Below are 20,563 nucleotides of genomic sequence, written 5' to 3'. Positions count from 1 at the left end.
TGTGGTGTATTTAGATTTCCAAAAGGCATTCGATAAGGTGCCACACAAAAGGTTACTGCAGAAGATAAAGGTACGCGGAGTCAGAGGAAATGTATTAGCATGGATAGAGAATTGGCTGGCTAACAGAAAGCAGAGAGTCGGGATAAATGGGTCCTTTTCTGGTTGGAAATCAGTGGTTAGTGGTGTGCCACAGGGATCGGTGCTGGGACCACAACTGTTTACAACATACATAGATGACCTAGAAGAGGGGACAGAGTGTAGTGCAACAAAATTTGCAGATGACACTAAGATTAGTGGGAAAGCGGGTTGTGTAGAGGACTCAGAGAGACTGCAAGGAGATTTGGATAGGTTAAGCGAATGGGCTAAGGTTTGGCAGATGGAATACAATGTCGGAAAGTGTGAGGTCATCCACCTTGGGAAAAAAACCCAGTAAAATGGACTATTATTTGAATGGGGAGAAATTACAACATGCTGCGGTGCAGAGGGACCTGGGGGTCCTTGTGCATGAAACTCTTTTGGAATGGAACGCTTCACAAATTTGTGTATCATCCTTGCGCAGGGGCCATGCAAATCTTCTCTATATTGTTCCAATTTTAGTATATGTGCTGCCGAAGCATGAAACTCTTTTGGAGTTTACCTGTAAAACATAAACATTAATCGGTGCCACCTGACCTGATGACACACCAGATATTTACAAGGCCCATTTTTTTTCTTTTTTGTGTTTTTCTTTTTTTTTGTTTTTTTTTTCGGGCACTAAAATCAAATTTTTTTTCCTCCAGTGCCCCCTATAAAAGGGGAGGGGGACACTAAAAGCACCGGCAATTAAAACAAATTAAACTTAAAAACGTAAAATCAAATTGTCGTAATTGAGGTCGCGCTGCTGGCGGAAGAAATACGTCGCCAGAGCGCACCACCTAGGAGGGGGCTCGACGTAAAGGTATCTCTGCAGGGTCTGAAGACGGAAAGTCGCGAGCTGGGCGCTGATGCACACCAACGACTGACCGCCCTCCTCAAGCGGGAGACTCAAGACCGCGGCAGAGACCCAGTGCTTCCTGTTGTTCCAGAAGAAGTCCACCAGCTTCTTCTGTATCTTGGCGACAAACGCAGGGGGAGGGGTCAAAGTGACCAGCCGGTACCACAGCATGGTGGCCACCAGCTGGTTTATGACTAGCGCTCGACCCCTGTAGGACAGCACTCGGAGCAGTCCTGTCCAGCGCCCTAGACGAGCGGCGACCTTGGCCTCCATCTCCTGCCAGTTCGCCGGCCAGGCTCCCTCGTCGGGGCTAAGGTAGACTCCCAGATAGAGGAGATGGGTCGTGCTCCAGGCAAAAGGCCTGAGCTCCTCCGGCAGGGAGTCCACCCGCCACTGACCCATCAGGAGTCCGGAACATTTCTCCCAGTTGATTCTGGCGGAGGATGCGGCCGAGTAAATCTCCTGGCACTCTCGCATCCTCCGCAGGTCAGCGGGATCCTCTACCGCGAGGAGCACGTCATCGGCGTAAGCCGAGAGGACGACCTCCACGCCCGGCCCTTGCAGAGCCAGTCCCATCAACCTCGTCCGCAGGAGGCGCAGGAAAGGCTCCACGCAGATGGCATATAACTGGCCGGACATGGGGCATCCCTGGCGCACCCCTCTCCTAAAGCGAAGGGGCGCCATCAAGGACCCGTTAACCTTAATCAGACACTCCGTGGCGGCATACAAAAGTCGGATCCGGGCGACGAAATGCGTCCCAAACCCGAAAGCGCGCAGAGTTCCGAGCAGATAGTCGTGATCCACCCTGACGAACGCCTTCTCTTGGTCGAGAGATAAGAAGGCGACCGACAGACCAGCCTCCTGGGAATGATGGATGAGGTCCCGGACCAGATGGATGTTGTCGTGGATTGTCCGGCCCGGGACCGTGTAGGACTGGTCGGGGTGGATCATGTGGTCCAGCACGGCACCAAGGCGAGCAGACATCGCCCTGGCGAAGATTTTGTAGTCCGTGCTGAGGAGGGAGACCGGGCGCCAGTTCTTAAGGAGGCGGAGATCGCCCTTCTTAGGCAGCAGGACAATGACTGCCCTGCGCCAAGAGAGGGGCATCTCCCCGGTCGCCAGACTTTCCCCCAGGACCCGCGCGTAGTCGCTCTGCCGAAGCATGAAACTCTTTTAGAGTTTACCTGAAAAAAAACATAACCATTAAACCGTGCCACCCGACCTGGATGACACAGCAGACATTTACAAGGCCCTTTTTTACTTTTTTTTTGTGTTTTTCTTTTTTTGGTTTTTTTTTGGGGCGCTAAAATCAAATTTTTTCCAGTGCCCCCTATAAAAGGGGAGGGGGACACTAAAAGCAACGGCAATTAAAACAAATTAAACTTTAAAACGTAAAATCAAATTAAAATTTGGTTGCCGGGCGTGATGATGCACTCCAGTCCCTCCAGTGCCCACCTCTCGTGGAAGGCCGCGAGCGTACCGGTGGACACCGCGTGCTCCATCTCCAGGGACACCCTGGACCGGATGTAAGAGCGGAAGAGAGGCAGGCAGTCAGGTTGAACGACCCCCTCGTCCGCCCGCTGCCTGGACCGGCTGATGGCACCCTTGGCCGTGCCCAGGAGCAGTCCTACGAGGAGGCCTTCGGACCTACCCGCTCCCCTCCGCACAGGGTGCCCAAAGATCAGGAGAGTGGGGCTGAAGTGCAGCCAGAATTTCAAATAATAAAACAGGGGCTGCAACCTCGTGCATTCCATAAAAACATGGAACACGGACTCTTCCAGACCGCAGAAATTGCAGGCGGCCTGGGAGTCCGGCATGAAACTCTTTTTGGAGTTCATCTGCAAAACAAAAAAACATTAAACGGTGCCACCCGACCTGGGTGACACTCCAGACATTTACAAGGCCCTTTTTTTTCCCCCCTTTTTTTTTTGTTTTTTTTTTTGTGTTTTTCTTTTTTTGGTTTTTTTTTTTGGGCACTAAAATCACAATTTTCCCCAGTGCCCCCTATAAAAGGGAAGGGGGACACTAAAAGCACCGGCAATTAAAACAAATTAAACTTAAAAACGTAAAATCAAATTAAAATTTGGTTGCCGGGCGTGATGATGCACTCCAGTCACTCCGGTGCCCACCTCTCGTGGAAGGCCGTGAGCGTACCGGTGGACACCGCGTGCTCCATCTCCAAGGACACCCTGGACCGGATGTAAGAGCGGAAGAGAGGCAGGCAGTCAGGTTGAACGACCCCCTCGACCGCCCGCTGCCTGGACCGGCTGATGGCACCCTTGGCCGTGCCCAGGAGCAGTGAGTCCGGCATGAAACTCTTTTTGGAGTTCACCTGCAAAAACATAAAACATTAAACCGTGCCACCCGACCTGGGTGACACTCCAGACATTTACAAGGCCCTTTTTTCCCCCCCCCCCCTTTTTTTTTTTTTTGTGTTTTTCTTTTTTGTTTTTTTTTGGGCACTAAAATCACAATTTTCCCCAGTGCCCCCTATAAAAGGGAAGGGGGACACTAAAAGCACCGGCAATTAAAACAAATTAAACTTAAAAAACGTAAAATCAAATTAAAATTTGGTTGCCGGGCGTGATGATGCACTCCAGTCCCTCCGGTGCCCACCTCTCGCGGAAGGCCGCGAGCGTACCGGTGGACACCGCGTGCTCCATCTCCAAGGACACCCTGGACCGGATGTAAGAGCGGAAGAGAGGCAGGCAGTCAGGTTGAACGACCCCCTCGACCGCCCGCTGCCTGGACCGGCTGATGGCACCCTTGGCCGTGCCCAGGAGCAGTCCTACGAGGAGGCCCTCGGACCTACCCGCTCCCCTCCGCACAGGGTGCCCAAAGATCAGGAGAGTGGGACTGAAGTGCAGCCAGAATTTCAGGAGCAGCCCCTTTAAATAATGAAACAGGGGCTGCAACCTCGTGCACTCAATAAAAACATGGAACACGGACTCCTCCAGACCGCAGAAATTGCAGGCGGCCTGGGAGTCCGTGAACCGGCTTAAAAATTTGTTGCACGGCACTGCTCCGTGCACCACCCTCCAGGCCAAGTCCCCGATGAATAGTGTGAGGACTCCCGCATAGAGTGCCCTCCATCGGGGACCCCCACCTCCTCCGGACGGCAAGATGGTACGCCATGGCATGTCCAGACGGCCGGCGAGGATGGCAAAGTTGAGAGTGTGCAGGAGCAGCCCGTACAGGAAACCCCTCCGCGCGGAACTGAAAGGCAAGGAGGGGATTTCCCCGAGGCGGCTCAAGTTGTGAGGCTCCGGCCCTCGAGGGAGGTTCCGGGGTTTGGCACCAATGAGGAATTCCGTCCGGACGGGGGTCAGTTCGGACGGGATCTCCCCACGTGCTTGAGCCTCCTCGATGCACCTAACAGAGTCAGGGCCCAAAGCTGTTTTTAGCGACACGATGGCTTCGGCCACGAGGCGGACGTCTGCTGAATTTAGGCGCCGCGCCAGCGTGCCTGGCGCCATCCAGCCCGCTCCTCCGCCATTGAGCAGGTCCCTGACCCTGGTCACCTCACCAGCCACAGCCCTCTCTTCCGACCGCCACATAAAACCTCGGTCGTGGAGGTACGGATTCCCGAGCAGCGGCTCCTGCAGGACGGCCGCCACTCCAGCCGGCGGAGAGCTACGCTTGGTGGAGACTTTGTTCCAGACCCTGATGAGTTCCTTGTAAAAGACAGGCAGCTCCCGGAGGGCGGTCCTGACACCCCCCAAGTTCACAAACAGGAGCTGCGTGTCGTAATTGAGGTCGCGCTGCTGGCGGAAGAAATACGTCGCCAGAGCGCACCACCTAGGAGGGGGCTCGACGTAAAGGTATCTCTGCAGGGTCTGAAGACGGAAAGTCGCGAGCTGGGCGCTGATGCACACCAACGACTGACCGCCCTCCTCAAGCGGGAGACTCAAGACCGCGGCAGAGACCCAGTGCTTCCTGTTGTTCCAGAAGAAGTCCACCAGCTTCTTCTGTATCTTGGCGACAAACGCAGGGGGAGGGGTCAAAGTGACCAGCCGGTACCACAACATTGCGGCCACCAGCTGGTTTATGACTAGCGCTCGACCCCTGTAGGACAGCACTCGGAGCAGTCCTGTCCAGCGCCCTAGACGAGCGGCGACCTTGGCCTCCATCTCCTGCCAGTTCGCCGGCCAGGCTCCCTCGTCGGGGCTAAGGTAGACTCCCAGATAGAGGAGATGGGTCGTGCTCCAGGCAAAAGGCCTGAGCTCCTCCGGCAGGGAGTCCACCCGCCACTGACCCATCAGGAGTCCGGAACATTTCTCCCAGTTGATTCTGGCGGAGGATGCGGCCGAGTAAATCTCCTGGCACTCTCGCATCCTCCGCAGGTCAGCGGGATCCTCTACCGCGAGGAGCACGTCATCGGCGTAAGCCGAGAGGACGACCTCCACGCCCGGCCCTTGCAGAGCCAGTCCCGTCAACCTCGTCCGCAGGAGGCGCAGGAAAGGCTCCACGCAGATGGCATATAACTGGCCGGACATGGGGCATCCCTGGCGCACCCCTCTCCTAAAGCGAAGGGGCGCCATCAAGGACCCGTTAACCTTAATCAGACACTCCGTGGCGGCATACAAAAGTCGGATCCGGGCGACGAAATGCGTCCCAAACCCGAAAGCGCGCAGAGTTCCGAGCAGATAGTCGTGATCCACCCTGACGAACGCCTTCTCTTGGTCGAGAGATAAGAAGGCGACCGACAGACCAGCCTCCTGGGAATGATGGATGAGGTCCCGGACCAGATGGATGTTGTCGTGGATTGTCCGGCCCGGGACCGTGTAGGACTGGTCGGGGTGGATCATGTGGTCCAGCACGGCACCAAGGCGAGCAGACATCGCCCTGGCGAAGATTTTGTAGTCCGTGCTGAGGAGGGAGACCGGGCGTCAGTTCTTAAGGAGGCGGAGATCGCCCTTCTTAGGCAGCAGGACAATGACTGCCCTGCGCCAAGAGAGGGGCATCTCCCCGGTCGCCAGACTTTCCCCCAGGACCCGCGCGTAGTCGCTCTGCCGAAGCATGAAACTCTTTTAGAGTTTACCTGAAAAAAAACATAACCATTAAACCGTGCCACCCGACCTGGATGACACAGCAGACATTTACAAGGCCCTTTTTTACTTTTTTTTTGTGTTTTTCTTTTTTTGGTTTTTTTTTGGGGCGCTAAAATCAAATTTTTTCCAGTGCCCCCTATAAAAGGGGAGGGGGACACTAAAAGCAACGGCAATTAAAACAAATTAAACTTTAAAACGTAAAATCAAATTAAAATTTGGTTGCCGGGCGTGATGATGCACTCCAGTCCCTCCAGTGCCCACCTCTCGTGGAAGGCCGCGAGCGTACCGGTGGACACCGCGTGCTCCATCTCCAGGGACACCCTGGACCGGATGTAAGAGCGGAAGAGAGGCAGGCAGTCAGGTTGAACGACCCCCTCGTCCGCCCGCTGCCTGGACCGGCTGATGGCACCCTTGGCCGTGCCCAGGAGCAGTCCTACGAGGAGGCCTTCGGACCTACCCGCTCCCCTCCGCACAGGGTGCCCAAAGATCAGGAGAGTGGGGCTGAAGTGCAGCCAGAATTTCAAATAATAAAACAGGGGCTGCAACCTCGTGCATTCCATAAAAACATGGAACACGGAGTCTTCCAGACCGCAGAAATTGCAGGCGGCCTGGGAGTCCGGCATGAAACTCTTTTTGGAGTTCATCTGCAAAACAAAAAAACATTAAACGGTGCCACCCGACCTGGGTGACACTCCAGACATTTACAAGGCCCTTTTTTTTTTGGTTTTTTTTTTTGTGTTTTTCTTTTTTTGGTTTTTTTTTTTGGGCACTAAAATCACAATTTTCCCCAGTGCCCCCTATAAAAGGGAAGGGGGACACTAAAAGCACCGGCAATTAAAACAAATTAAACTTAAAAAACGTAAAATCAAATTAAAATTTGGTTGCCGGGCGTGATGATGCACTCCAGTCCCTCCGGTGCCCACCTCTCGCGGAAGGCCGCGAGCGTACCGGTGGACACCGCGTGCTCCATCTCCAAGGACACCCTGGACCGGATGTAAGAGCGGAAGAGAGGCAGGCAGTCAGGTTGAACGACCCCCTCGACCGCCCGCTGCCTGGACCGGCTGATGGCACCCTTGGCCGTGCCCAGGAGCAGTGAGTCCGGCATGAAACTCTTTTTGGAGTTCACCTGCAAAACATAAAACATTAAATGGTGCCACCCGACCTGGGTGACACTCCAGACATTTACAAGGCCCTTTTTTTTCCCCCCCCTTTTTTTTTGTTTTTTTTTGTGTTTTTCTTTTTTTTTTGTTTTTTTTTGGGCACTAAAATCACAATTTTTCCCCAGTGCCCCCTATAAAAGGGAAGGGGACACTAAAAGCACCGGCAATTAAAACAAATTAACTTTAAAACGTAAAATCAAATTAAAATTTGGTTGCCGGGCGTGATGATGCACTCCAGTCCCTCCGGTGCTCCATCTCCAAGGACACCCTGGACCGGATGTAAGAGCGGAAGAGAGAGGCAGGCAGTCAGGTTGAACGACCCCCTCGACCGCCCGCTGCCTGGACCGGCTGATGGCACCCTTGGCCGTGCCCACGAGCAGTGAGTCCGGCATGAAACTCTTTTGAGTGAAACTCTTTTGAGTGAGTCCGGCATGAATCCCAAAAAAAGTTAGTTTGCAGGTGCAGCAGGTAATCAGGAAGGCGAATGGAATGTTGGCCTTCATTGCGAGAGGGATGGAGTATAAAAGCAGGGAGGTCCTGCTGCAACTGTACAGGGTATTGGTGAGGCCGCACCTGGAGTACTGCGTGCAGTTTTGGTCACCTTACTTAAGGAAGGATATACTGGCTTTGGAGGGGGTACAGAGACTATTCACTCGGCTGATTCCGGAGATGAGGGGGTTACCTTATGATGATAGATTGAGTAGACTGGGTCTTTTCTCGTTGGAGTTCAGAAGGATGAGGGGTGATCTTATAGAAACATTTAAAATAATGAAAGGGATAGACAGGATAGAGGCAGAGAGGTTGTTTCCACTGGTCGGGGAGACTAGAACTAGGGGGCACAGCCTCAAAATACGGGGGAGCCAATTTAAAACCGAGTTGAGAAGGAATTTCTTCTCCCAGAGGGTTGTGAATCTGTGGAATTCTCTGCCCAGGGAAGCAGTTGAGGCTAGCTCATTGAATGTATTCAAGTCACAGATAGATAGATTTTTAACCAATAAGGGAATTAAGGGTTATGGGGAGAGGGCGGGTAAGTGGAGCTGAGTCCACGGCCAGATCAGCCATGATCTTGTAGAATGGCGGGGCAGGCTCGAGGGGCTCGAGGGCCTACTCCTGTTCCTAATTCTTATGTTATGATCTTGTTGAATGGCGGGGCAGGCTCGAGGGCCTACTCCTGTTCCTAATTCTTATCTTCTTCTGTTCGAACGGTCGCAGCGCGTGCGCCTCCAGAAAGCGCGCCCAAAGTCTGACCTGTCCGGCACACTCCAGGCCCTGTTCAGCCCCACCCCCCACTCCCCACTCCCTCGCACGTCCGCGCGAATCAAATGCAATCAGAGGGCGGCAACTCATAGCTCCACCCATCATCACGCCCGCCCCATGGCGCGTCACCCTGCGGCTCGCGGGCGGTGGCGGGGGAGTCGAGAACGCGCACGCACGCACGCACGCACTCGCGCCCGCTGGCAGGGCCGTCGAGCCGAGCGCTGAGGAGCGGTTGTCCCTGCTCGCAGGCAGGAACCGGGCTGCCCGCCCGGCTGCCTCACCCTCTGGATCTCTCTCTGCCCTCCCTCGGCGGCGAGGGGAAGAGAGAAGATGGCGGGCGGCTGCAGCAGCCCCAACCCCGCTCTGTGGTATCACCGCGACCTGAGCCGGGCGGCGGCCGAGGAGCTGCTGGCCCGGGCCGGCAGGGACGGCAGCTTCTTGGTGCGGGACAGCGAGAGTGTGAGCGGGGCCTATGCCCTGTGCGTGCTGTGAGTATTTAGCACTCTTTCTGCACTTGCAACATTTCAACATCCACATGCTTTTGTATTTGCAAACGCACGGCAATTGCAATTGCAAACTTTAAAACAATATTTGGGTGTCTGCAAAAGTTAATTTAAAAGTTTACATTTGCAAAAGTTCGCAGCCCAAAAAAATAATACATGTCCGCTTTTTAAAGTCGCGGGACGTTTTGAAAAGGTGGAAGTTTGCGAGCTCCCATCTCTGTCCACAGAGTTTGTTTTGGGGAGACGAGCATCGTTTTTCTGAGTTTTTTTTTTAAACACGGCTGTTGAGAACTTTAATACTTTAAATGATAAGTGAACTTTGCAAACACCAAATATTTTGCAGTTCGCATTTTTAAACGCTTGCGAATGCAAATTGTATTAAACAGATATTTTGCATTTGCGCAACGTAAAATTCTGTATATTCATTTGCAAACACATAATTGCATATACAAACTTTAACACGATATTTGGTGTTTACAAAGTTAAGCTTTAATTTAAAATTTACATTTTTAAAAGTTTGCAAATGCGTTCAAATATATTTTGCCTTTGCAATATGTTAAAATCTATATATTCATTTGCAGACATAATTGCATTTAGGAACTTTAAAATATGCACTTCTGAACCTGAGCTCTCTTCCCGAGTTTTGGGGGTTTCCGTTTAAAGGCTGCTTCCTCCGTTCTACAGTAGACTCGAGGTATCCAATACTGAGCTGCTATATTGTGGTTCAATCCACCTCCTTCCTCTCTTTCAATAATCTCAGCCCTCTGATTTCAGGAAATGCCAGTTATTTATATACACAGCCTCACTATTTTGCAAAGTAAATATTTGCGAATGCGTGTGCATATATATATGTTTATATTCAAGATGCTAGATCTGGGGAGGGGAAATAGTTTGCATTTGTTGTCCCAGTGGAGACTGAGTTGGCAAGTTCTCGTGTAGATTTGTGCAGTTTCTTTGCCCTGGATGTCCCCTTTTATTAAATTTAAGTAATTTGAAATTCAAAGTCTTCTGTAGCGTAGACAAGTATTGCAAATCTTGAGGAAAAAATGATGTGTATTCACTGAAAATTATTTAGGGAAACCGGATGTCTCTTTATTGAGTATCCATTGTACTTCACCTGTTCTTGGATTTAAAAAAAATTGCTGTGTTGACCAAAAGCAATGTACCTGTATTCTTTTTATTTAATGGCTTGAAATTAGACAATCCCTTGGAGTCGGAGATGACTTGCTTCCACACTAATGAGTTCTCTGTCGCAGGTGAGGCAGGCGGTGGTTGGAGGGATGGGTGGGTGGGGCGCTTGGGTTGTCGTGTGCTTCGCTTCTGCGTGCTCCCAGCAAAGAGAGTCGAGGTGTTCGGCACCGTCCTGGATGCTTCTCCTACGCTTTGAGCGGTCTTGGGCCAGGGAATCCCAGGAGTCGGTGGGAATGTTGTAGTTTTTCCAAGGAGGCTTTAAGGGTGTCCTTGAAGTGTTTCCTTTGCCCACCTGGGAAGTGTTGGAGCTCCGAGTAGAGCACTTGTTTTGGGAGTCTAGTATCGGGCATGTGGACGATGTGGCTTGACCATTGGAGCTAATTGAGCGTGGTCAGTGCTTCGATGTTGGCCTGAGCGAGAACACTGACATTGCAGTGGATACAGAGAAAGTGTTTCCACTTGTGGGGAAGAGCATAACTTCGAGGCAGGCCATCAATATAAGATAGTCACCCAGAAATCAAATAAGGAATTCAGGAGAATCCTCTATACCCAGAGAGCGGTGAGAATGTGGAACTCCTACCACAGGGGGTGGTTGAAGTGAATCTTTGGAATTCTCTACCCCAGAGGGCTGTGGATGCTGAATGGCTGAATATATTTGAGGCTGAGATTGATCGATTTTTCAACTCTAAGGGAATCGAGGGATGTGGGCATCGGGTGGGAAGGTGGAATTGAGGTCGAAGATCAGCCATGATCTCATTGAATGGCGGAGCAGACTCGAGGGGCTGTATGGCCGACTCCTGCTCCTATTTCTTATGCTCTCAATACCTCAGAAAATAAACACATCACGCAAGCAAGGATGATGTTTCACCAATTTGGTAATGCAGCTTTTATTTATTTTTAAAATCTCTTGGTTGAGTTAGTGTTGCCTGCACCTGGAGAGAGATTGAATTACATGACTTATTTTCCCCCTTGTGTACATAACAAACTCGAGTGTTTATCTTTTATAGGATTTGGAAGCTGAGTTTGGGGATGGGAGCTATTCTGTCTAAAAAGAGTGAGATTTCTTGGGGGTGTCGGCACTGAGCCAATTGTGTGATCTGGAAGCTTCTTTAGGTTGATAATGTGCTCTGATGTGTTTTGGGGAGGTGTGTGTTTTTTTTTTGAAGCAGGTGTTTGTTTGTGCAGTGATTCCATCTGTGATTGAAGCGAGGCAGTTAATACACAACATAGATTGACTGGATTTGTTCTTTGAGTTAGTGTTCTCAAGGTTAAGTTATGTCCGTTGCTCGCAATTTTCTGTTACCCAGCGGCTGCGATGGGCTGAATGAAGCTGGTATTGTGCTTGTTTAAAATGCGAGCGAGTGACTGTTCTCAGCACCTGTTTCTTTCAGTCAGAAAGACACACTTCTCATTTCTGCATCACCTTTAATGACCTCAGGACATCTCGAAGTGCTTCACAGCCAATGAAGTACGTTTTGAAGTGTAGTCACCATTGTAATGTAGGAAACGGGGCAGCCAATTTGTGCACAGCAAGCTCCCACAAACAGCAATATAATGATGACTGGATAATCTGTTTTGGTGATGTTGGTTGAGGGATGCATATTGGCCAGGACACCGGGCAGAACTACCCTACTCTTCCAATCGTGTCACTGAATATATTTTAAGAGGGCGATAGATAGATTTCTAGAAGTAAAAGGCATCAAGGGGTATGGGGAATAAGTGGGAATATGGTGTTGAGCTAGAGGATCAGCCATGATATTGAATGGCGGTGCAGACTCGAATGGCCGCCTACTGCTCCTATTTTCTGTTTCTGAGAGGGCAGACAGGGCCTTGGTTTAAGAAATGAACATAAGAATTAGTAGCCCATTTGTCTCCTCGAGCCTGCTCCACCATTCAATAAGATCATGGCTGACCATTGACCTCAAATCCACTCTCCTGCACTGTCCCCATATCCCTTGATTCCCTTAATCAATATCTCATCTGAAAGGTGTCACCTCCCACAGTGCAGCACTCTGTAGGTATTGCGCTGGAAGTGTCAGCTTGGATTATGAGCTCGTGTCTCTGGAGTGGGGACTTGAACCCACACCCTTCCGATTCCGAGGCATGAGAGCTACCCACTGAGCTGCGGCTGAAATCTTGCTGAAGACGACATTGTAGGGTGGTACCTGAAGACGGGTTAGATGGGCGAGGTACCTGGATGGGGCAGGGAGCTGGTCACCAAAGCGTGGTACCCTGACAGGATATGGTGCTTTCAGGAAAGGGAAAATGAGGGCCAAGGGAAAGGCTACTGAGTCATTAATTGCAGGTGAACTTGTGAAGGACTTGTGGGTCTGGTACTACGACAAGAGGACAATGAGTGGGTTTTTATTTGGAATCTATGGGTTGTGTTGTGTGTATTCTGGCTAGTGTCACAGACTGGTGTCTCGCGTGTGACGGGTGCTTGTTTTCAGGTGGAGTGATACAGAAGGTCTGATATTACTGACCGCGAAACAGGACCTCCAAAGGAGAAGCGCTATTCTCGGTGAGGAAAATGACGTCGATCTCTTTCTCTCTCTCAAAGATGGTTTTCAACATCCATGAGAGAGTAAATAAGGAGAAACTTGTTTCCCGGTAACCAGAGGGCACAGATTTAAGAGAATTGGCCAGAGGTGATTATTAAAGATGAAATAGCAGCGCATTTGGAAAGCAGTGACAGAATCGGTCCAAATCAGCATGGATTTATGAAAGGGAAATCATGCTTGACAAATCTAGAATTTTTTGAGGATGTAACTAGTAGAGTGGACAAGGGAGAACCAGTGGATGTGGTGTATTTGGACTTTCAAAAGGCTTTTGACAAGGTCCCACACAACAGATTGGTGTGCAAAATCAAACCACATGGTATTGGGGTAATATACTGACGTGGATAGAGAACTGGTTGGCAGACAGGAAGCAGAGTAGGAATAAACGGGTCCTTTTCAGAATGGCAGGCAGTGACTAGTGGAGTGCTGCAGGGTTCAGTGCTGGGACCCCAGCTATTTACAATATACATAAATAATTTAGATGAAGGAATTGAATGTAATATCTCCAAGTTTGCAGATGACAGTAAGCTGGGTGGCATATGAGCTATGAGGAGGATGCTAAGAGACTGCAGGGTGACTTGGACAGGTTAGGTGAGTTGGCAGATGCAGTATAATGTGGATAAGTGTGAAGTTATCCACTTTGGTGGCAAACACGAAGGCAGAATATTATCTGAATGGTGACAGATTAGTAAAAGGGGAGGTGCAATGAGACCTGGGTGTCATGGTACATCAGTCATTGAAAGTTGGCAAGCAGGTACAGCAGGCGGTGAAGAAGGCAAATGGCATGTTGGCCTTCATAGCTACAGGAGCAAGGATGTCTTACTGCAGTTATCCAGGGCCTTGGTGAGGCCACACCTTGAATATTGTGTTCAGTTTTGGTCTCCTAATCTGAGGAAGGACATTCTTGCTATTGAAGGAGTGCAGCAAAGGTTCACCAGACTGATTCCTGAGATGGCAGGACTGACATATGAGGAGAGACTGGATCGACTGGGCCTGTATTCACTGAAGTTTAGAAGAATGAGAGGGGATCTCATAGAAACATATAAAATTCTGACGAGATTGTACAGGTTAGAGGCAGAAAGAATATTCCGGATGCTGGGGCAGTCCAGAACCAGGGGTCATAGTCTAAGGATAAGGGGTATGCCATTTAGGACTGAGATGAGGAGAAACTTCTTCACTCAGAATTGTGAACCTGTGCAATTCTCTACCACAGAAAGTTGTTGAGGCCAGTTCGTTAGATATATTCAAGAGGGAGTTAGATGTGGCCCTTACAGCTAAAGGGATTAAGGGGTATGGAGAGAAAGCAGGAATGAGGTACTGAGGTTGAATGATCAGCCATGATATTGAATGGTGGTGCAGGCTCGAAGGGCCGAATGGCCTACTCTTGCACCTAATTTCTATGTGATAAACAAATGTGTTTACGCAGCGAGTTGTTGTGATCGGGAACGCGCTGCCTGAAAGGGTGGTGGGAGCAGATTCAACAGTAACTTTCAAATGGGAGTTCGATAAATACTTGAAAAGGAGAAGTTTGCGGGGCTCTGGAGAAAGTGCAAGGTAGTGGGACTGATTGGATTGCTCTATCAAACAGCCAGCACAGGCATGATGGGGCCAATGGCCGCCTCGTGTGCTGCAAGATTCTATGGATTATCTATTAAACTTAAAACAAAACACAATTTCTACCTCCGCGCTAACCAATCCCATTATGTTGGTGGGATAATCCCTCCCATATCTTGCAGGAAACGCGTCGAGTCAGTTTCCCAGACCAGAAAACATCCGCTGGGATGATTTATTGAATATTTCCTACTGGCTGTCGCTGTGTTGAGGAGCGATCTCAGCATCCTTCCCGGTTCAGGTTGTTGATTCTGACACTGCAATGTAGCAAAAAATTTTATGTTGGCCACCATCAACAACTTTTGGATTTGCAAGTATTTCCCCTCCCAACCCCCAGAGTATTAAAACAAAAGAACACTGCTAATGTGAGGGCTGACCTTTGTGGTACATCGAGTTGACTCACTGCAGACTCGGGCTGTGTCAGCAGTGGCTCAGTGGGGAGCTCTCTCTCTCTCTCTCTCTCTCTCTCTCTCTCGCCTTCTGAGTCAGAAGGTTGAGACTTCAAGTCCCACTCCAGACACTTGAGCACAAAATCCAGGCTGACTCTCCAGTGCAGTGCTGAGGGAGTGCCGCACTGTTGGAGGTGCCGTCTTTCAGATTAGACATTAAACTGAGGCCCCCATCTGCTCTAAGTGGATGTAAAAGATTCTATGGTACTATTTTGAAGAGCAAGGGAGTTCTCCCTGGTGTCCTGGGGCCAATATTTCTCCTTCAACCAATATCACACAAAAATAAACATTATTTGGTCATTATCACATTGCTTCTCTTCACTCAGAGGGTTGTGAATCTTTGGAATTCTCTACACCAATGGGCTTGAGTACTCAGTTGTCCAACGGAGATTGATAGATTTTTGGACTCGGGGAATCGAGGGATATGGGGATCGAGCGGGAAAGTGGAGTTAAGGTCAAAGATCAGCCGTGATCTTATTGAATGGCAGAGCAGGATTGAGGGGCCGAATGGCCGACTCCTGCTCCTAATTCTTATGTTACGCTGTTTGTGGGAGCTAGCTGTGCACAAATTGGCTGCCGCGTTTCCTACATTACAACAATGACTGCACTTCAAAAGGACTTCATTGGCTGTGAAGCGTGTTGGGGTGTGCTGAGGTCATGAAAGGCGCTATAGAAATGCAAATATTCTTTATTTAGTGCATTAGCAAAGTCAGTCCTTTGACGTCTAGTTATCCAGATATGATTCAACAGAACTGTGAGCTGATGACTAATTCACCTTTGTGACACAGGACTCTGAGCTGAGCAGCTTCCTTCGTCTTATTGTGGGCCTTCGTGCATCCTTTAGCAAAATTTTTGCATTTTCTTTTTGATTCGACCACATTATTTTGGCACCTGTAGTAAAATCGGATTGCTGCCCAGATCGGTGCAGCAAGTACTGGTTCACAGTGCTGAAAGTGGAGTCTGCAGGGCTGGTTGCCCGCAGGTAAGTGCACCGTGTGACATGGAAGTGAGCCACATTGGCCAGGAAGAGATCAGGTCAGTGCAGAATACCTGATCTCGACCTGGGGATCGCTGCATTTGACCTAAGTCTTGGATCGGGCAGGAGTCAAATCACCCAGCGCCCATGGCCATATGTCAACAACAACTGTCCTCGTCCAGGCTAACATCCCCAACATTGAAGCACTGACTAGCTCTGCTGGGCAGGCCACATAGTTCGCATGCCAGACACAAGACTCCATAAGCAAATGCTCTATGCGGAACTCCTTCATGGCAAACGAGCCAAAGGTGGGCAGTGGAAACGTTACAAGGACACCCTCAAAGCTTCCCTGGTAAAATGTGACATCACCGAAGACCGCCCTAGGTGGAGAGTGTGCATCTGGGAGGTCGTTGAGCTCTTCGAATCTCAACGCAAAGAACATGAAGAGGTCAAGCGCAGGCAACGGAAGGAGCGTGCGGCAAACCAGTCTCACCCCTTCCCTCGACAAATGTCTGCCCCACCTGTGACGGTCTGTGGCTCTCGTATTGGACTGTTCAGCCACCAAAGAATTCACTTCAGGAATGGAAGCAAGTCTTCCTCGATTCCGAGGGACTGCCTATGATGATGATGATGACATTTATATAACGCCATTAATGTAGTAAAGCTTCCCACGGTGCTTCACAGGAGCGATGATCAAATACAATTTGACACCAGTCCACGAGGTATTAGGAGAGGTGACCAAAAGCTTGGTCAAAGAGGTAGGTTTTAAGGAGTATCTTAAAGGAGGAGAGAGAGGTAGAGGGGTTTAGGGAGGGAGTTCCAGAGCTTGGGGCCCAGGCAGCTGAAGGCACGGCTGCCAATGGTGGAGCGATGGAAATTAGGGACGCGCATGAAGCAAGAATTGGAGGAGTGCAGAGATTCTCGGGGAGTTGTAGGGTCGGAGGAGGTTAGTGGTAGGGAAAGGTGGGGCCTTGATGGTGAACGCATCATTTGGGTCTGGCTGGTCTGTCCCTCCCAAATGGAGGGAGTCTCCTGGCGACAGTTATGCGCCCTTGATTGCGATATACTTTTTAAGTGTGTTAAATCCTCTCAATATTTTGCTCCAGCAGATTTATTGTACTTCTCCTGTATAGTAGTAGCAAATCAAATGTCAATCTGTGTCAGTTATCCAGGCCAAAGCTTCCGGAGTAACAGCGTGGATATTTTGTAGGCTGCCTGTGAATTCCCTCTGCGGGCAGTGCTCAATGATGTGCTCCAGGGTCTGATTAGGAGCTCCATGGTCGCATGATGGGGATGCTTTAATCTTCCATCTATGGAGAAAGTGCCAGCGTCTAACATGACCAGTTCTGAGGCTATATTGATGGTTGTCCACTGTTTGCTAGGAAGGTTTGATCCTTCAGGTTGTACTGTGGGGTCTTCTATAAGGAATCCATTCCATATGTCGCAGTTCTTCCAAGTATTTCACTATTGGTCATCAAGGCTGAGGGGAGATAGCTCAAGGGCTTCGACGACGGTCTAAAATGACCGTCTAGATTTAAGACGGGTTAGTGGTAGGTTGTTCAAGTCGGCTTGGATCAGCATGTCTTTGCTGGTGTAGTGGTTGCATTCTCTGGGGGCTGCATATTCTTGGCGTAGGTGTGGTGTGGCAGTGTTTGCAAGCAAGGGCAGCCAAGATGTTGGTGTTGATAAAAGCATGCCGGTGATAATTCTCATAGAATTCAGCTGGACATCAACAGATTTGACATGCGGACTGGATAGCCATGCCGGAGGGCAGTACACTGCTGTGGGGTACACCAGGGCGAGTGCTGCCGTACCGAGGGTTTGAGCATCTACACCACATGTGGATCCGGCGAGTTTCTGCATAAAGTTGACCTACTCTTTAGGTTCTGGAGCTGCTGTCTATACGACCGGGTGCAATCGAGCATGACTGCTAAATAGGAGGGGGTTTTGTACTAAAATTACCAGGCAACTTTCTTCTCGTTCTGCCAGTCTGCGTTGTTTAGTACTCGGCTGGCAAAGCAGTTAGATGTTTATTTTCATGGATCGTTGAGGTTATTTATATGACTTTGAGCTTGTAAACAATAGGGAATTTTAAATCCCTTGTGGCCACAGATCTGCCATGTAAGTTGTAGCATGTTTGTGCAACACAATTTAACGATTCACCGAGAGTAATTGATGAGGGAGGTCAATTTCATATGTGGGTTTTAAAAGAAACTGATGTTAAATGAACTTTTGGTATAATGGAAACATGGAAGACTGTGATCCAAGTTCCTTATTCTGGCAATCACTTCCCTTTCCCTCCCACAAGAAAGACAGCGCTGGGAAAATCCTAATTGTCGAATGGCACCAATATGGTAACTGGATCTTGTGAGAACATTGATGTATACTTAGTGCACCCATCCATTGGACGTGGAGCCAGTCACGCAGCACTCTGCTCAAGGTTTTGGGAGAAAAGAAATGACGTGTGGCATCTTTTCAACACCAGCTTGCATTTATTCAGCGCTCTTAATGTAGTAAAATGTCCCAAGGTGCTTCACAGGAACGATCATCAAATAAAATTTGACACCGAGCCACAATGGAGATATTGGGACAGATGAGAGAGGTTTTAAGGAGCAAATTAATGGCGGAGAGAGGCTTAGGGAGGGAATTTCAGAGGCAGCCACGATTGAGCAATTTATAATCAGGATACTCAAGTAGCCTGAGATCTGAGGGTTGTGGGGCTGAAGGAGGTTGGAGATAGGGAGGAGCAAGGCCATGGAGGGATTTAAAAACCAGGATGAGAATTTTAAAATCGAGGCGTTGCTTAACTGGGAGCCAGCGTAGGTGAACTAACACTTTCACGTCAAAACATCTCAGTGTAGTGAATTACTTTTGGAATGCACTGACTGTTATGTGGATTAACATGGCAGCCAGTCTCTGTTCAGTGCTATCAACAGCAGCAGAGATGCAGTTAATGCTGTGTGGTGGTACTGGTTGGGGGTGGGGTGGGGGTGGTATTGGCTGGGAGAACTCTTGGAATTGTGTCAGGGGATCTTTTAACATTCACTTCAACAGGCTGACAGGCTGCTGATTTGATATCTTATCTGAAGGATGATGCTTCCGACAATGCAGAAATCCCTCCCTGGGGTGTCAGCCTTCATAATGAGCTGAACTCCTGGCGTGGGGATCCAACACACAGACTTCTGATCTAGAGGTGATAGTGCTACCAAGCACTCACAATTACATCTTATCCATCAGCCCGGTCGCTGACCAGCAAATGACCTGGTGGAACAGAGGAGACGAGACATTTGGAGTAGGAATGATGTCAGTGTCTGTAAATCCTGTGGATGTTGGTTGACATTCTCTGTACACACAGGTGTTGTTCGGTTTATTTAATGTATTAGTTCCACCACACTGGTTGGAAGTAGTACACTTGTGCCAGTAGACTTCTGGTTGAGTAATACGCCTAATTCCTCTCCTCCAAGTATGATCCCAGTCATCATCATAGGCAGTCCCTCGGAATTGAGGAAGACTTGCTTTCACTCCTAAAGTGAGTCCTTTGGTGGCTGAACAGTCCAATGCGAGAGCCACAGACCCTGTCACAGGTGGGACAGGCATTCGTCGGGAGAAGGGGGGGGTGGTGGGACTGGTTTGCTGCACGTTCCTTCCGCTGCCTGCGCCTGACCTCTTCACGCTCGAGGCGTTGAGATTTGAACAGTTCAACGCCCTCCCAGATGCACTTTCTCCACCTAGGGCAGTCTTCGGCCAGGGACTCCCAGGTGTCAGTGGTGATGTCGCACTTTGCCAGGGAAGCTTTGAGGGTGTCCTTGTAACGTAACGTTGCCACTGCCCACCTTTTGCCTCGTTTGCTGTGAAGGAGCTCCGCATAGAGCAATTGCTTAGGGAGCCTTGTGTCTGGCATGCAAACTGTGTGACCTTCCCAGCGAAGCTGATCGAGTGTGGTCAGTGCATCAATGCTGGGGATGTTGGCCTGGGCGAGGACGCAAACGTTGGTGCGTCTGTCCTCCCCAGGGGATTTGCAGGATCTTGCGGAGACATCGTTGGTGATCTATCTCCAGCGATTTGAGGTGTCTACTGTACATCGTCCATACCTCTGAGCCATACAGAAGGGCGGGTATTACTGAACTGGCGCACTGGAGGCGATGTTGAATCTCCGCATCATTGTCTGCTTTTGTTGATAGTCAGTGATGGATCAGTAACTACCGGGCCTTTGCCAGAAGGACAACATCTGTTCTTGATCCGCTTGCCTTTTTTCGCAGTTTAGATGGATGGATATCAACATTTCATGTATCCGTTATTGTTCAAGTCCCACTCCCAGTGCGGTGCTGAGGGAGTGCCGCACTGTTGGAGGGACGGTGCTGAGGGAGTGCCGCACTGTTGGAGGGGCGGTGCTGAGGGAGTGCCGCACTGTTGGAGGGGCGGTGCTGAGGGAGTGCCGCACTGTTGGAGGGAGTGCCGCACTGTTGGAGGGGTGGTGCTGAGGGAGCGCCGGAGTGCCGTCTTTCGGATGCAATGCTGAACTGAGGCCCCGTCTGCTCTCGGGTGGCTACTATTTCGAAGAGCAGCAGGAGAGTTCTCCCCGGTGTTCTGGGGCCAATATTTAACCCTCAATCAACATCACTAAAACAGATTATCTGGCCATTATCACATTGCTGGTTGTGGGATCTTGCTGTGTAAATTGGCTGCCACATTTCCCACATTACAACTTCAAAAGTACTTTAGTGGCTGTGAAGTGTTTTGGGACACCGAGTCATTGTGGAAATGCAAGTCTCTTTGTTGTTGAAATCCTGACATCATTTAGTACCATTGGGGGGAGAAAAATCATGAGATCCAA

The 20,563-nt window shown here is 49.9% G+C and overlaps 1 protein-coding gene and 1 non-coding gene across 2 annotated transcripts in view; one reads left to right on the top strand and one right to left on the bottom strand.

The window, feature by feature from the left end:
- Positions 1-514: 514 nt before the first annotated feature.
- LOC139275445 (U6 spliceosomal RNA) lies at positions 515-617 on the bottom strand. Its single transcript, XR_011595722.1, has one exon. It is a non-coding gene; the product is annotated as a U6 spliceosomal RNA (small nuclear RNA).
- An 8,028-nt stretch (positions 618-8,645) lies between these two features.
- inppl1a (inositol polyphosphate phosphatase-like 1a) overlaps positions 8,646-20,563 on the top strand; it is a 199,438-nt gene continuing 187,520 nt past the window's right edge. The window contains exon 1 of the mRNA XM_070892581.1: positions 8,646-8,929. Coding sequence (XP_070748682.1) covers positions 8,772-8,929 — 158 coding nt within the window. The 5' untranslated portion in view covers positions 8,646-8,771. The remainder of the gene's footprint in view (positions 8,930-20,563) is intronic.

Source organism: Pristiophorus japonicus, chromosome 10 (assembly GCF_044704955.1).
Source record: "Pristiophorus japonicus isolate sPriJap1 chromosome 10, sPriJap1.hap1, whole genome shotgun sequence".
Taxonomy (NCBI): domain Eukaryota; kingdom Metazoa; phylum Chordata; class Chondrichthyes; family Pristiophoridae; genus Pristiophorus; species Pristiophorus japonicus.
Note: the sequence above shows the minus strand (reverse complement) of the source record. Positions and strands in the feature narration are given on the sequence as shown.